Below are 17,830 nucleotides of genomic sequence, written 5' to 3'. Positions count from 1 at the left end.
CCTGAGACTCTCTTTTCTAAACAAACTTTGGTTCTTCTCTCCATGTCCTATACCATGCAATGTTTTAGTTTTTGGTATACTGTTTGGTAACCATGTTTCTAATGCACTACTGTTAACTACTTATTTTTTGGACATAAGACAGCATTAAAATGATGACATACTCACTCTATAAATCAGAAACAGAATGTTATAGCTTTAGAATAAAAAATATTTATTATCTTACCACCACCATTGTCTACACAGCTCTGCTTTTAATTTTGTTTGAAATATGCTCTCCAGGTCTGATTCTCATATTTTTTATTCAAGTCTATATGATGAGGTAATCTGTAAATATAATAACAGCTTCCTCCATGAAGGGAAAAAATGTGCAAATAAATGTCCTATTGTTAAAGATGAATTATTTGGACAAATATTCTAAATTCTTATTTCATTTTCAAATTCTCAACTTTCAGGGCCTAGAAAGGTAGTATAGTGGTCTACCCCAGCAGTATACATGCCTTCTATTTTTCTTTTTACCTTATTAAAAGTATTCAAAACAATTTTATATTTTTATTTGGTAAGGGAAAAAGAATTTAGAGGGGAGGTAGAATAATGATTATGAGTTGTGATTAAATCCTGCAGCCACTGTAATCATGACTTTAAAACAACAAACAGATATTTTTCTCAGCCGAAGACAGTTCTCATGGACTCCTGCCAGTTTTGTGAAGTCCAGACAAAGTCAAGGTTCCTTCTTAGCTCTGGGTCCCTTCTGGATCCATAGGGAAAAGGCCACTAAGGTGAAGGGGGTGGGGCAGGAAGGACTGGAGAGTGGTTAACTAAATATCCAATAATGGGAGAATGGTTACATAAATAATGGCACCTCCATACAATGAAATACTATGTAGCTATCAAATATCATGGTATGGAAGATTTATGACAATAGGTAATGTTCCCTAAACAATATGCATAGTATAACAGATACAAAGATAAGAAAGCCTATGGGAAACTATACAAAAGGTCAAGGGTATAAATCTCTGCGTGGTTGAATTAAAGGTAAATTTTAAAAATTCTTTGTGCCTGCTTCCCCATTTTTCAGTGCTGAATATATTATTACTTTTTTTTTTTTTTTTTTTTTTGAGACAGAGTCTTGCTCTGTCGCCCAGGCTGGAGTGCAGTGGCACAATCTCAGCTCATTGCAACCTCTACCTCCCAGCTGCAAGTGATTCTCCCTGCCTCAGCCTCCCGAGTATCTGGGATTACAGGTGCCTGCCACCACGCCCCACTAATTTTTGTATTTTTTTAGTAGAGACGGGGTTTTGCCATGTTGGCCAGGCTGGTCTTGAACTCCAGACCTCAGGTGATCCGCCCACCTCTGTTAGCACCTGTGCAACAAATGACTGTATCCTTGATGGAGACAGTGCCTATTGGCAATTTGGTACTTTGTAGTATAGAGCCAGCAAATCACTACTTTAAATACTGCAGCCAACATACTGGAAGAAGCAGTCCCTATTAAAGGCTAAAAATAAGAATACTCTGGATTCAGGCCTCCAGATGTAGCCACCACCACGTTAAACTACAATCATCTCTCAAATACCTGCAAGTAATTATGATGTGCATGGTAACTTGTACTGAAGAGAGTGGGTTAGATGCATAAAATCTTAACACTAAAAAAAATGGCATCATTTACTTTTTTCAGATTAACAGTCTGTAAGACCAAATGCCTTCAGCCCATTCTTTAGCTGCAGCTACATCAACAGGGCAGTTCTGATACAGACATGAAATCATTTGTGTCAGAAAACACTACCAAAAGGTTCAATAATAAGAAAGCAGTCTTTTGTTTAGCAGCCACACAGAAAAGACCTTTGGATACTGCTTACACACCCTTTCTAGGATGAAAACTCCTTTTCCGTAACAAAAAATTTCCAAATTCTCCATTGATAGTTGCAGCTTTTTCTATTCATTGACTGAGTGAAGACATAGTTATAAAAGCCTATAACAAATTCAGAAAACTTTAAAGCAGCTTATAAGCTATCAATCACAATAGTATCCAGGGCTATTCTGAAGATGTAATAGACATACCCATTTTCTCACAATGCTTTTGCTATATGGATTGCAGGGCCCCTTTTGTCAACTCTGAAAGCTCCCAGGAGTTCTGGGCTTACAGGTTGAGAATGACTATCATAAAGCATATATTATCTGATGAACCAAGACCATAATTTCAAGAACTTTATCTTTTCATTGGTTATTACTAGAAATACATCTACCAACTGTCTGTATGCACACACTCACAAAAGAGCTACTAGGCAGAGGATATGAAAACAGCTATGAAGGAGTTGCACGCTGTGGACACAAAAGCATGTGTGGCACTTCTAAGCCCAGGGGCTTCTCCCATTGGCTCTGTGACAAGAGGTTTAGCATAAGAGGTGGGAACGTGAGAGCCCTGACAGGGTTTCTCTTTTTAAAAAAATTGGGGTTAAAGTTGACTTCTCTTTCCTTATGAAGGCTTCCTGTGTCAACAGGCTGCCAGCCCCCAACCCCTAGCAAAAACAGTGGCTGCTCCTAAATGCCAAAATAATTGTCTGGGTTTTGCATGCTGAAATTGACTTGGCAGGCTCTCTACCTTGCAAGGAACACAAAGAGCTTAGTTTAGTCTGTGTGTAAATGCTTCATAATCATTGCTAAAACATCCAAAGCAACATGCTTAAGGGAGAGTAATGATTCTTTGTTTCCCTCCTTAATTGTAAGCTTCTGACATCCATTTATTTACTTACAGTTCCTAGCAGCAGCCACCCTCCTTAGTCAACATGCACTCTTGGCTGCCCTGGGTGCTTTCTAACAAAGGGCTATATGGAACCACACACAGTGGGTGGAACCCCCCAAGCTCAATCTATCCCCATTACCACAGACCTCAGAGAGTCTGAGGTCCAGATCTACACAACAAGGCTGGGAAGCAGTCTGGGTAAGCCAACCTCACCTCATGAGGGAGTATGGGGAAAGCACTCCTTCGTAGCGATGAGTGGGACTTTGGAAAGGGTGGAGATGGCCCTTCTTAGAGGAAGACATGAGAAGAAACCTTTTATCAGTCTGAAGAACCCAGGACTTAACCCGAACTCATAGGGTCTAGTCACAGCCACATGACCACCAAAAAGCATCAGGGAGAGCACAGCAGGGTGACTGCTTGTTCTGTGTATTTTCCTTGATGCTTTTTGATGATTCTTAATGATTTTTGACTTAAGCAGAGTCTAAAAGCTGTTATAAGCTCCTGCTTTATAACAACTCCCTCCCTACTGCCTAGAATGAGCCGAATAATGAACAGTAGTGAAGAAGCTTGAATTTAATTCACTCTGTGCCTTCATCGCAGATTTGACCAAACCTAGGCTTTTTCCCTTTCTCCCTGGTGATCTATGTTTTTTTCTCTTCTCACCACTTTGTGATGCAGGTCTTTGGTGAAAGATACTGGCTACTTCAATTTTATTGATATAGTCAGTGCTGCACCATAATTGCTGAGATGTCTCTCCCAACTTTACACAGATAATTCTTCCTAAAGAGAAGGAATTCAGGCATTAGAAAGTAGGCTTGCAAAGACTGGGTGGGCTCTGAAGCCAGTTTGAATTCCTGTTCTGCCACTTGCCAGTTCTGTGGCTTGGGGCAGATTAACTTAACCTCTTTAGGTTTCGGTTACTTTAACTCATAAAGTGCAGATGAATCAGAGTATTTACCTTACAGGATTGTTTTCAGTGCCTAACGATTTAGTGTGCACAAAGTGCTTTAGCATTGTGCCTGCAGACAGTAAATTTTGTGTTGCTGTTGTGTTAGAGGATTAAAAAAGTCTTGCTTGGTGGAGAGACAGACGTGACAGCCTGGGTGAGTATCCCCCTCTGAATCAGCAGCCTTTGTCATCTTTTTTGGAACAGCTGTAGCCAGCTTGGACCAAGAAGTCATTTCATGTTACGTCCCTCCAAACTGGCAGGATCATAGTTCCCTATCACCTCTCTACTAAACAACAAGCACTGGTTCTTGGCCAAATCCCAATTTCTTCAGCTTGCCAATCTCCATCTCAGTTAGGCACAAAATAACACACACTCTTAAAATACTTGTTTAGCACTGACTAGAAGAACTCCCTCCCTTTGGTGAGGTAGGGCCTGAGTAATGTACTCTCCTCATGATGCTAAAAATCCACTAGTTATTTTCTTATCTCATTTGATGTTCTAAGAGGGAAGGCATGTCTGCTGAACCAAGAGATAAAGTTGTATCATTATGACATCTCCATTAGGATAAGCTATGAGTTCCTATCATGTTCTAGGTACCAGGCACAGCATCTTGTATGTGCCATCTCTAATCCTCCCAATAACCCTATAAAACACTGAGCCCTGAAGAAATGAAGTAGTTTGACCCAATTTGGACAGCAGAAGTTGCGAGGGAAGTAAGATTATAACTCGGCCGGGCTGACTCCAGAGCCTATGCTCTTTCCACTGCTGTCTACCATGCTGTTTATTACTGCTTTGCTTATATTTGGATTATAGAAAATAGACTGAAGCTCCAAGACACCAAAGATGTAATTTTTTTTTTTTTTTTTTGAGACGGAGTCTCATTCTATTGCCCAGGCTGGAGTGCAGTGGCGTGATCTCGGATCACTGCAACCTCCACCTCCCAGGTTCAAGCGATTCTCCTGCCTCAGCCTCCCGAGTAGCTGGGACTACAGGCGCATGCCACCAGGCCCGGCTAATTTTTGTAATTTTAGTAGAGATGGGGTTTCACCATATTGGTCAGGCTGGTCTCAAACTCCTGACCTCAGATGATCCACCCGCCTTGGCCTCTCAAAGTTTTGGGATTACAGTCATGAGCCACCATACCCGGCAAGATTTAACATTTAACCAAAGTAGATGGAATATGAAAAATAAAAGCCCAGAGTTATTAATCCAAATGTGTAATGTTATTGAAGGTTTTATCTTATGAAGCTTATTCTGAAAAAGTGTCAGGGCTGACACATTTTGGAAATGTCTTCAAACCTCCTTTGAAGGCCACACACAAAAGCCAGTCCCATTATTTTACTGTCATAATTGGTTCTTTTGACCAAAATAGGCATGAGCTGACCACTAGATTCACTAGATTTGTTTTTAAGGAACCTGTTCTTGTTATCAGAAATTAAGTTCGCCTTTAAAGAAACAGGCTTTGCCCCAGCTGAGGGATATTTCAAAGCAGATGACTCCAAAAGTGGAGGTCCAAAGTTGTTCTAAGCAGTGGTAATGTTAAAATGAGGTCACAGCAGCTCTTTGCCCCTTGAGATAATTCTCTCTTGGCTCCTGGGACATAGTTTACTCTCCTGTTTCTCTGTCTATGCCTGATACCCAAGCTTGGTGCCTTCCTTCTTCTTTTCTCCCCTTTCCCCCATGGCACTCTCTTTTTTTCTTTTAAGAAAATCACCTCTTGTTTTTCGGTTTTTTTTTTTGAGACAGAGTCGCACTCTGTCGCCGAGGATGGAGTGCAGTGGCACTGTGTCGGCTCACTGCAACCTCTGTCTCCTGGGTCCAAGCAATTCTCCTGCCTCAGCCTCCAGAGTAGCTGGGATTACAGGCATCCACCACCATGCCCGGCTAGTTGTTATATTTTTAGTAGAGACGGGGTTTCACCATGTTGGCCAGGCCGGTCTTGAACTCCTGACCTCAGGTGATCCTCCCGCCTCGGTCTCCCAAAGGGCTGGGATTACAGGCCTGAGCCACCGCGACCGGCAAGGAAACCACTTGTTAAAATGTTTATGTATCCAATACTATGTGCCTAGTGCTTTCTTTCAAATCTTTTATTATGAACATTTCCAAATATACAAAATGTAGAAAGAAGAATAAAACCCATGTTCTCTTTACCCATCTTCAGAGATCCTCAATATTTTGCCATACTTATTTCACCTCTATCCCCTGCCATTATTTTTTTCTGGAGTATTTAAAAGTAAATCCCAGGAGAACATGTCATTTCACATTTAAATACCTCATTATGCATCTGGAAAAATAAAACGCACATTCTTCACATAAACACAATGCCATTAACACATCTAATAAGATTAACAGTAACTTCTTTTTTTTTTTTGAGATGGAGTCTCGGTCTCTCACCCAGGCTGGAGTGCAATGGCGCGATCTCGGCTCACTACAAGCTCCACCTCCCAGGTTCACGCCATTCTCCTGCCTCAGGACTACAGGCGCCCACCACCATGCCCCGCTAATTTTTTTGTATTTTTAGTAGAGACGGAGTTTCACCGTGTTAGCCAGGATGGTCTAGATCTCCTGAAAACAGTAAATTCTTAATATCACCTAATTTATAGTTCACATTCAAATTTCCTTAGTCTTGTTTTCCCACCTCATGGATAATCAAACCAGCTGCTATCAAGGCAACATGCTATTGCATTGTTGATCAATTTCAAGGTTTTATCTCATTCATCCCCTTTTCTCTTCTGAAAAACACCTCACAAATATGAAAACAATGTAATAGATAAATCAATATATTTTTTCCAAATTTTTTAACTTATTACAAATTACAAATATTTTCCTACATTATTAAATACTCCTTGAAAACTTGACTTTTTCTGGCTGCTTCACTGGCCACAGAATATGTGCACTGATATTCTATGATCCATATAATTATTCCCTATTATTTGTTGGATACATGGTTGTTTCATCTCCCTTATTATAAACAGCCCTGTGATGCATACCCACAGTTGACCTTTCTGCCCTCACCTTTCACCATTGAACACCTCCTGTGCTTCAGCATAGGCACAATTTGATATTCCCCACATACTGTGTTTTTCATCCACCTTCTACCTATACATATGGCCTGGGAACCCTTTTTCATTCTCCAAGATAAAGCTTATCTCTGAGATGGCTTTACTAAGGCCCTTTGGCAGAATTAGTCATTCTTTCTCAAATCCTTCCAAAACACTTTGTGCATTGAACATTATTTACAGTATTTCCTAGTATTTTGTATTTACTCGTGAACCTGTATTTCTACTATTAATATAAGCTGTGAGCTTTATAACACTTCAGTTTTTTCATCAGTAGATTGAAGAGAATAATATCAACTCCGTGTGTCTAAAAAAAAAAGACGTAAGGAATAGGAAGAATGAATCGTATTATTTGGCAAAAACAGAAGCTTTAGAAAAGTTAGTTTCCCTCTCTTCCCCTAAAAAGAGAAAGTGCAAATGTTTCAGACTAAACTTATATGCTTCAGAGGCAAGAAGTTATTAAACTTTCTGCCAGTTATAGGAAGATAAATGGAGTATACTTGAGATGCTGGGAAAGGGGAGCCAAATGGCTTAGAAGTCGGGGGTTGCCCAAGGCACTTTAAGAGTTGCAACATCTTCTCTACAACAACCCATCTCTATTCTAGTCACAGTTCCTTAAATGAAAGAAAGGGAAGACCTCATGTTGGAATGTAAAGATGGAAACTCTTGACCTCCTCTGAATCACCTGTTTACCTCAAGGTCCTTATTAGGCTGGGTTGGCCTAGGCAAGAGGAGGCCAAAAGGCACTCAGGGTGATCTATTGTTACCTAAAAGGTGAGGAAGATGGTTCACAAAAATAAAAATTTGTAGGAAACTTCGGGTTCTCTGAAAGGTGCATTTTTATCTTTTAGGATTCACATCCTCCTAGAGCTGGAGGAAACAGGGGTTGGCCTATGAACAAGAAGTGATACAATGGAAAGAGCAACAGAGATGTAGGCAAGAGACCTGACTTCTGGTGTTGGCTCAGGGCATGACCATAGGCACATCAGTTAACCTTGCTGGGATTTGGTTACAGTGTAAGGGGATTGGACAAAACTGGCTCCAAGGTCCAAACAGACAAAAATTCAAAGAAAATAGAAAGGTTAAGTGACTGGCTCATTATCACTGTATTTCTAAGAAAAACCAGAGCATGAAGTTGGAAGAAATATGGAAAGTGATGTAGTTTGAAAACTGTTAAAAGAATCATATGATTTTCAAGAGCTCTGATCTAGGGTTGCAAGTGTGGCATTTAAAAATGCATTTAAACCTAACTTGGACTACATAAAAATAATTTCCTTTTTCTGCTGTATTCCACAAAGATCTGGAAAACATTCTCAGCCCTGTTTCAACCTTAAATGAGAAAAGAATCTTTAAAGAGTCACTGATTTGTAATGGAAAACTTGGATAAATCACTATTTATACTTGAAGATTTTTATATTTCTTTTTGTCCTTTCTTCACAACACACAGCTAAGAAAAGCCATGATGTAAGTCTGCCCTACTGGACCTCATCAGCGGTTGTTTATTCTGTATCTACAGCCCAGCAGCTTGTCTGACTGCAGCACGTAGAAAACAAGAAACCAAAGAACACTTCCAAACTAAAGAGAGAGTAAATGTCAATTAATTTAGCATGAGCATAGAGAAAAAAAAGTCAGAATACCTAGCTTTTTATCTCTAGTCCACTGTTTGTAAACTAAAGTTATTGAAGATTCCTGAATCTTGCAGACGAGGAATCTGCAAACTGGGGAAATAATACCCTGTCTCCTGATGTATCAAGAAACACGCATGTGAAAGGTATCATTACAAGCATTCACCTGATAAGCTAAACTGGAAGAAGTTTTCATTAAACACCTACTATCAAATTTTTGGATCCATACTTAAAATTCCAACTGGAACCACTATCAGAAAAGCTGCTAAGATCTTCCCTGAGTATATACCTTCACCAATTCACTGCTTTAGTTGTGTTTAATATCTGGGAAATTATACCCAATTCCATGCATATCTTTAAGAAAGACCCTGCGCTGAAGGGGCACATTCAAAATGTGTTTGTGAGTTGTGGGTGGAGGAGACTGAAACTAGGTGGTGTAAGAAATGAATAAAGAAACTGAGTGTTTCATTTGGAATAAAGAAGAATAGAGTCCTTTCGGTTAGAGGACTACACTGTGGCAAGAAGAGTAGCTTGGCTTGCTTTAGTTCTGGAGGCAGAACCAGGATACACGAACTAAAGTTCCTGGGAGCTGGATTTCAGCTCACAACAAGGAAGCACTTTTGGACACTCACAGGCATATAACAAGTGAGCAGGTGATGATGGAAAATACTAAGTGCCTGATACTATGGGTGATGGATGAGAGACTACTGCACCACCTTCTGAAGCTCTTATTTGATTTTCTCTCTGTGGCTTTGACTTTCTCTTAGGACTTAGAATCCTTGGGAATATGAACCTGAATCATACATCCCCACTTTCCAATCCCTTGTCTAAAGACTTGCCTATGCCCTACAAGGAAAAATATCACTAAGAAAATGTTTCAATGATTTTTACTGAAAATGGGAGAAAAAAGATAACGGAGGTCAATTACTAAATTAGGTTATCTTGTTTTCAATTGTCTTTTTTTAGCCATCAGATAGCTTTACTGCAGCTGGCTGAGTTTAGTGTCTTCAAATGTGGGTGAGTAGGGCAATAAAAGGAAACTTTTTTTTTTGAAAGACCACATAAAATACCCAACAGGATTTTTTCCCCTAATCTGGCCATGTGAGCACAACCTGGCTGTTCTGCAACTGAGCGCTATTAACATCTATTTATAGCCACTATTTTCATAGATGAATCACATTTACCATAAGTCAGTTAATATTAAAGGGGCCAACCAGCTCTGCTGAGAACCCCATAATCTTAATACATCTCTTTCCATTCTTTCAGGGAACTAAATCTTAGCTTAAAGGTTCTGTGTAAAGATAGGGGGAAATGCAAGTGCAAATGTAAAGATAGCAGACAGTCTGCCCTCTAAACTCAGCAAAGTATGGGGTGTTAAATATATTCAAATTTAAAGCCTTGGATCACTCCCAGCTTTGTTCCTTGGCCATGAGTGTCATACAGTTAGCACAGACTCACTCCGTGTTATGCAGTCTTCTTGCCATCAAAACAAACAATTTATGTCTAAAATTTCCCACTACACCAAGTTTAAATGACACTGCCTTAATAAAATGTTACAAGCTTAAAAACAGAACTAATGATGGTTAATGGTGCTGTCAAATTAAAAAAAAATAGTGTAGTGCATACTCAGTTCATTTCATGCATGTGAGGGTGTCTGTGAGAGGGCTGGGGGTGAGGGATAGCAGATCAGGGTATTTATGATCGAAAGTTTACAAAATTCAGTGAAATTAAATGGAGATTTCCAGTAAGTTACGTGGATCTAACATTTCTTCCCCACCCAGCACGAGTGTGCATGCACACGCGCGCACACACACACACACTTCCTGAGCCTTTTGCAGGCACCAGTGCTGCCCTGAAATTGATATTATTTGTCTTTGCTATCTCTTATGAGAGTCTCCACCTTAATTCACCTTTACCAACTCCCTTCCTACAGGTTTTCTGTTTTTTTCATTTACTTCAGGCTAAAATTCTTTAAGATAAATAAGATAAATGAACTGAAGCAGTTAAAACAGTGCCTGGCATGTGGTAAGAGGTCTATACACAGCTACTTCAGTAGATTCTCAGTACCCTTTTTCTAATTTCTAGCCAGTGGTTCGCAAATGAATCATCTTTACCATGAGGCAGCTCCTATTCAGAGCCAACCAGCTCTGCTGAGGACTGCATGATTCAATCACTCAATAAATCCCTGCTGAGGTCCAACTCTGTAGGACATGGGGATACACACATGAACAACAGGGGCCCTGTGCTAACCAAATATGAATAATAAACCCATTAGCAAGTACCATTATCTCCATTTTACATTTAAAGGCTCACTGACGCCCAAGGCCACAGAGCTAACATGTTGGAGCTGTGATTTAAGACCAGTTCTATTTGATTCCACAATCTCATACTCTTTCTATTAAGACATGTCTCCTGCCACTTCAATATGACAGCAGTGGTTGAGAAAAGCACATGAAAATTTAAAAATACATAGTTTTTGCACATAAACAATATATGAAAACTGAACATCTTTATTGAATAGACTCAAAGGCTAGGGGTTTGTGAATTTATGTTACTCACATTTTTGTATAATTTTGGATACTCAGAATTCAACAAATTGGAGATTGGTCCACATATGAAAATAAGCTAGGCTGGGCATGGTGGCTCATACCTGTAATCCCAGCACTTTGGGAGGCTGAGGCGGGTGGATCACCTGTGGTCAGGAGTTCGAGACCAGCCTGGCCAACATGGTGAAACTCCATCTCTACTATAATACAAAAAAATTAGCCACATGATGGCAGGCGCCTGTAATCCCAGCTACTTGGGAGGCTGAGGCAGGAAAATTGCTTGAACTCTGGAGGCAGAGGTTGCAGTGACTCAAGATCACGCCACTGCACTCCAGCCTGGGTAACAAGAGCAAAACTCCGTCTCAAAAAAAGAAAAGAAAATAAAATAAAAGAAAGAAAAGAAAATAAGCTAGTTAAAACAAAATTGCGTAGCACAATACTTGACATAGTAGGGCTTCATTTCATAAATGTTTGTTGAATAAATTAATGTTAAACCAGGATTTTTCCTTTACTATGTATATCTTTTTATAAAAGCTAAGTAGATACAGCATAGTGATTTAGTAGGCTCTGGAGCCAGACTGCCTAAATTAGGGCCTGACTCTGACTCTGCCACTTTTTAGCAGTGTGACCTTTGGCAAGTGATTTAAAAAGGCTTCAAGCGGGCCGGGCGCAGGTGGCTCATGCCTGTAATCCCAGCATTTTGGGAGGCCGAGGCAGGCAGATCACAAGGTCAAGATCAAGACCATCCTGGCCAACACTGTGAAATTCCACCTCTAGTAAAAATACAAAAATTAGCTGGGTGTGGTGGTGCGCGCCTGTAGTCCCAGCTACTCGGGAGGCTGAGGCAGGAGAATTGCTTGAACTCAGGAGGTGGAGGTTGCAGTGAGCCGAGATCGTGCCACTGCACTCCAGCCTGGGCGACAGTGTGAGATGCTGTCACAAAAAAAAAAAAAAAAAAAAAAAAAAAAGGCTTCAAGCTTCAGTTCCTTCCTCTGCAAAATAAATGAGTTAATCAAAGCAAGGCATTTAGAATGGGCTTGTATATGATAAGTAATGAATACAATACATGTTAGCTACCATTATTACTATTATTTTCTTTCTCTAAATTGGAGTAGTTTTGCTTGGCTACCTCGATACCATATTAAATGACCAAGACCAAAAATGATTTCTTTTTTGAGGCTTTTCACTTACTTGATACAAGCAAAAATATCCTCTAGTCACATCCACAATTCTAAACCAAAAATGAGTAGGAAAATGAAGACTAAAAAGTATGTCTAAGTAGCACCTAACTATGTAGAGTAATTTTTAATATACAACATTAATAAAGAATGATTTTTAAAATTTAAATTTTATAATAAGTAATTGGCTGGGGGGCTGCTGGAGGAAGGTAATGAGTAGAATAGACTTCTATTTACATTTGGCCATTTCCTGCAAATAAATTAAGTAAATAATTACAAACTCTCTTTTAGTCCTCTTGCATGGACACATCCTTACCAAGATACACCATGATTTCAACTAACTTAAGCCCAAGTAAAACTGACTAAAGGAACTACATAGGAAAACAAAGCAGGATCTACTTCTCACTGCCAACTGCACTGTATTTGTATCCATAGATACAAGACAACAGAGAGTCCCAGAATTCTAAAGCGGGAAATCCTGGGACTTCAAAGATCATCTAGTCTCAGGTCCTAACCCTGCTATCACGGGATCCATCAGCGGGTGAGGAACAGGGTAGAGGTCAAAGGAAACAATCCTTGGTCCTTGTTCCAGCCTGAGTGATCTCATGGGACAACCTATCCCAGTATTCTCATTTTATAAGCAACAACACAGACCCTGGCTAATTAAAGGCAGAGCTGGGATCAGAGGCTGGGTTTCCTGATTCCCAGCCTACACTCCTGAAGGTCATCATTCTAGGGTTATGACAGTCACAGAAAACAACACATTAGGCTGTGTTAAACTGACAACTAAGCAGTGTTTTTTCCCTTGTAAACTCACCAGGTACTAGGTCAGCACTTCATGAAGAGTAAAGTATCATTATTTGGCATACACAAAAAGCAACTTTCCTTTTTTTTTTGATACCCTGAAAATCCCAAACCACTGTTGCTATTACAAAATTTTTCTTTACCCTAGTACGCACCCCTGGGCCAAGCACAGATGCATTAAAAATTTGCCAAGAGAAACAATGAAGTCACTGATAATACAAAGCATGAGAGTATCATGAAATTCATGTCTTTGTTTTCTTCCTCTAGATACTTAATTATTTCTCATTACTGATCATTTTGTGGTTATTGGCAGAGGGGCAAGGAAACTCCACCACTGTAAACATGTAGAGACACATGCTCCTCAGTAGACCAGAAGTCTGCATATGATGGGTCTGTTCACAAATCCAATGTGAACACCACTTCATTAATCAGTGAGAATGTTGATGCTACTATCCCCAGCCTCCAAAGAGAATTGGTGGTCTCAGTAAAACTCTAATCTCTTTAGAAGAATAACAAACACAGTATAAAAATGTTTCAGGTCATTCCTTTTTTTTTTTACCACTTATGAATATCATCACTGGCAAATGATCTATGTTCTCCTATCAGATTTCATCTAACCCACTTTAAGAGTGAGGTGAGGAAGCTAGAATGTATACAGAGCTCCATTCAGTCTTCTGTTGCAGCTCAGGGCTGCCTTAAGCTAAAAGGGCACTACTTATGAACAATGTTTAGCAAATTACCCTGCTAAATAAAAGCTTACATTATCTTGTATTCTGGAAGGGATATCCTAGATTAAGTTGATGAGGGCAGAGAAATTCTCATTGATTAGCGGCAGGATACAAGTTGATTCTTATCAGTAGACTATTGTTCCACACAGGACTATGTGGGCAAGAGGAAAACATAGGAATTCATCATGTAAAATGAAAAAAACAAAAACCAAACCCTATGTACTTCCAGGAAATGAAAAGAAGTAAAGAACCAAATATATTTCGCTCCTCTTTTAAACTAGACTTTTATTAGATTTTCACAGAAATCTGAATCTGTGGGTGTGGTGAACTTTTTCAAAGATGGCTGCAGTTAATTCCTTCCATTCCTTTGCAATGTGGCCTTGTATCTTCTTCCATGTAGAGGTGTAATCTATTTCCTCAATCTTGAATCTGGGCTGACATTGTGACATTCTTTCACAAATGAGATGTTGGGAGCTTCAACTCTCATGTTCTTGGAATGTTATCCTGAGACCACCATGTGGGGAAGCCTGGTCTAGCTTCTTGTAAGTTGAGAGTCCACATACAGCTGAGATGAGATGACCCGGCTGAGGCTCTCCTAGTCCAACTAACCAACAGCCAAATACGTGAGAGCCCGTCTTAGACCATCCAGGCCCAGAATAGCTGTAAGAAAGCTGAAGCTGTGGAGTAACCCACAGAATTCTGAGCCATTGTTATTTAGCCTCCATCCAAGTTTTGGGGTTGTTTGTTAAACACTAACATGTACCTGAGACAGTTGGGCACAAAGTAAAAGGAGCAAGCCAGTCACCCTAATGCATGCCCATTATGTATGGAGCACCAGGTCAGATATGCCATGTGAGACATGAATGAAGAATAAAATTGTCTTAAAAATATAAGACAAAGGACATAGATGGCCCTATCATTAATCTGTGAACATACCTATAAATAAAGCAGAATGTAATATTTACCTATATTAAATATATTTATGTAACAACCTTCCATTATTTCTACAGCCTAGAGTAAGGATATTCCTAGGTGTTCAAGAAAATACAACGGAGGTGGGGAAAGATAATTAGAAATCCTGTTTATGTATAATTTTTCATTTTTGTCTTTTTTGAATGTTTTTTATAAAGCACATAATATACTGTGGTAGTACATGAATATTTTTATAAATAAATAAATATACACACAATGAGGTTTTTCCCAATCTCATCTCTTACACATCCCCAACCTCCCATTCCTACACAAAAATATCCCTTCTATGCCTTTGCTTTTCTCAAATAAATGAGCCTTTCCCTGGCTACCTAGGGAAGAGCCAGTGACAACTACTGTCACACATCATTGTTCATCTATACTGTATTTGTAAATAGTCTCTTCAGTAAGGCTATGGGCATTTTTCGGACAAGGTATTTGTACCAGTGTATATATGCATTTGTCTTAGGCAATACAGCATAATGACATTACGGCATGATTTTTAAGAGTGTGGGTCCCTGAGCCAGGTTTCCTAGACTCAAATCCCAGTTTTGCCACTTATTAGCTGTGCAACCTTCAATAAGTTTCCCGTGCTTCCATTTGTTCACTGTAAAATGGAGATGATAATATTCCCTACCTCATAGTGTTGTTGTGAGACTTGAATGAGCTAATACATGGAAAATGCTGAGAAGAATGCTTAGCACACATAGTAAGTGCTCCCTCACTTCCAGATCAGGTCATTGGACCTGAAGAGGGTGAATGTCCTTTCTGTTTTGAGACAGAGTCTTACTCTGTCACCCAGGCTGGAGTGCAGGGCGCGATCTTGGCTCAATGCAACCTCGGCCTCCTGCGTTGAAGCAATTCCTGGGCCTCAGCCTCCTGAGTAGCTGGGATTACAGGTGTGTGCCACCACACCTGGCTAATTTTTTGTATTTTTAGCAGAGATGGGGTTTCGCCATGTTGGCCAGGCTGGTCTTGAACTCCTGACCTCGGGTAATCCGCCTGCCTCGGCCTCCCAAAGTGTTGGGATTACAGGCGTGAGCCATTGTGCCTGGCAATGGGTCAATGTCTTAATCAAGTTCCACAGCTGATTTGTGACAGAATTCTTATCACCTAACACAAGGGAAAAAAATGTGCAAGAATGTTTGAAGTAGCATTTTTTTGAATACTGAAAAAAAAATATTCAAAAACAGTAAAATAAATAAGTAAATGATGGACTATATAATGAAATACTCTTACAGCAATCAAAATACCTAAACTACAGTAAAATGGAACAAGGAAGAATCTCAAAAATATAATCTAGGATGAAAAAGCAAGTTTTAGAAAGATACATTCAATATGCTATTTACATAAGGTTTGAAAATGTAATACTATACATTGTTCAGCAATATATATGTACATGTTTTTAAAAAGTATGAAACATACAGGGGAATGATAAATACCAAATTCAAGATTACGTGGTTACTTCTGGAGTGGGAAGGGAGAATGGGTTTCAGAAGAGATACATACGTTATAATACATCTATAATACAGTACTTAAAAACTGTTTTCTAATATATAGTAAATTATTAAAATTTTATAAATTTGTGTGGTAGCATATAGCAGTTTGTTATGGTTTCTATACTCTTCTGGACACTTGAGTTTTAAAGATTTTTAAAGAAATACTACAAACTAAAAGTAAGGTACTGGCGATGATGAAAGTTTCATGATTTGTAGGGACAAAGAGTAAAATTAATAATCTGCTTATATGCCATAGAGTCAATTATAAGTTCAACCGATATTTTCTCTCCTAGTTATAAACCTCAACAGTGGAAGAATTTTTCTTCCTATTATAAATTCATTTGGATGATTATATAATCAGATGTGGAGCTAATGTGTCCTTTAAACTTAATTTATTTTATATTGTTTCCAGAATGGCCAACTACGTTAGGTAGTAGTATCTCCACTTTGAAGATGAGGGTCCTAAATATAAGCCCTTGACTTACCCAAGGATAGATCTAGAATTTTAGAAGAATGTCAGGAATACAGGAATACAGCCAGGGACCAAGCCTTCATTCCTTTAATACTAGACTTGGCCTTCAAAACAAAATAATGCAGTAATTCTGTAGCAGTAACTCTGCCATTTCTGTCCTAATGTACTTTTAAAGGCTAACAAATTTTAAAAACAAAACAAAAAACCCCATAAAAGCCCCCAACAATTTTAAAGGAAATACTATAAGGTAAATCTGAAGAAAGTCAGAAGAATTAGCAAAGTCACCATTTTACAATATTATAATTATGTTAAGTACGTCTTAACTTAAGCAAGCACTTAGGTCATGGTTGGAGGTCTGACCTGGGTTCCTGAGGTGGAATGCTTGGGGGATGAAGTTCAAACACAGCCTGTTTACCCATGGACATAAGTGGCCTTAATCAAGACAGAACACCTTTTTTTAAATGTTTGCTTTAAAAGCAGAAGTGCAAATAAGACTGTGATTTATGAATCTGCTAATATCCTTCTCTGCTGTAGACATCAAAAAGATTGAGTTTGGGGCTGTGGTAAATAAAACAAGAATGTAGACTTGTTAAAGCAGTAATAGGTACTCTTATTAAAACTCCATTTCCATTAAGCTTTACAAATTTTCTTCCCTCCTTCCAGGCTTTAAAGAATGCGTTCCAGAGGCAGTGATACCGAGGGCTCAGCCCAAAAGAAATTTCCAAGACATACTAAAGGCCACAGTTTCCAAGGGCCTAAAAACATGAAGCATAGACAGCAAGACAAAGACTCCCCCAGTGAGTCGGATGTAATACTTCCGTGTCCCAAGGCAGAGAAGCCACACAGTGGTAATGGCCACCAAGCAGAAGACCTCTCAAGAGATGACCTGTTATTTCTCCTCAGCATTCTGGAGGGAGAACTGCAGGTCAGCTGGGTTGGAGTTATCCCCATCATGCTTCAAATAGAAGGCTGCTTGTGAATTTGGTGTTCCTGCTGCCACAGAAATAGATATCTGTGGTTCATACATGTGTGTACATGAAAGCAAAGCATAAGTATATATACAAAGAATTCTCCTCTGCCAACTCAAAGTGCAATTAATCCCATCTAAAGGGGCTGTCATGATGACATGTGATTGGCATACAGGTGGTGAAAGGTCAAAGGTCACATCCTCTGCCCATGCTGCTCAGGAGCTTCAGTGCACATGCATGCATCAGTAGCAATAATGCCAGATGACTTCGGGATTGGTTTAAACAACAATAGG

General features: G+C 39.4%; 2 protein-coding genes across 8 annotated transcripts in view; one reads left to right on the top strand and one right to left on the bottom strand.

Moving 5' to 3' along the window:
* CMSS1 (cms1 ribosomal small subunit homolog) overlaps positions 1 to 17,830 on the bottom strand; it is a 361,500-nt gene that overhangs the window by 231,034 nt on the left and 112,636 nt on the right. The window lies entirely within an intron of this gene.
* The window catches only part of FILIP1L (filamin A interacting protein 1 like), a 287,583-nt gene that overhangs the window by 166,944 nt on the left and 102,809 nt on the right, over positions 1 to 17,830 (top strand). Inside the window, exon 2 of the mRNA XM_009445997.5 lies at positions 17,233 to 17,494. Within this exon, the coding sequence (XP_009444272.1) occupies positions 17,243 to 17,494 (252 nt within the window). The 5' untranslated portion in view covers positions 17,233 to 17,242. The remainder of the gene's footprint in view (positions 1 to 17,232; positions 17,495 to 17,830) is intronic.

This window comes from Pan troglodytes, chromosome 2 (genome assembly GCF_028858775.2).
Source record: "Pan troglodytes isolate AG18354 chromosome 2, NHGRI_mPanTro3-v2.0_pri, whole genome shotgun sequence".
Classification (NCBI taxonomy): domain Eukaryota; kingdom Metazoa; phylum Chordata; class Mammalia; order Primates; family Hominidae; genus Pan; species Pan troglodytes.
The sequence above is the reverse complement of the archived record's forward strand: the minus strand, read 5'-3'. Positions and strand labels throughout refer to the sequence as shown.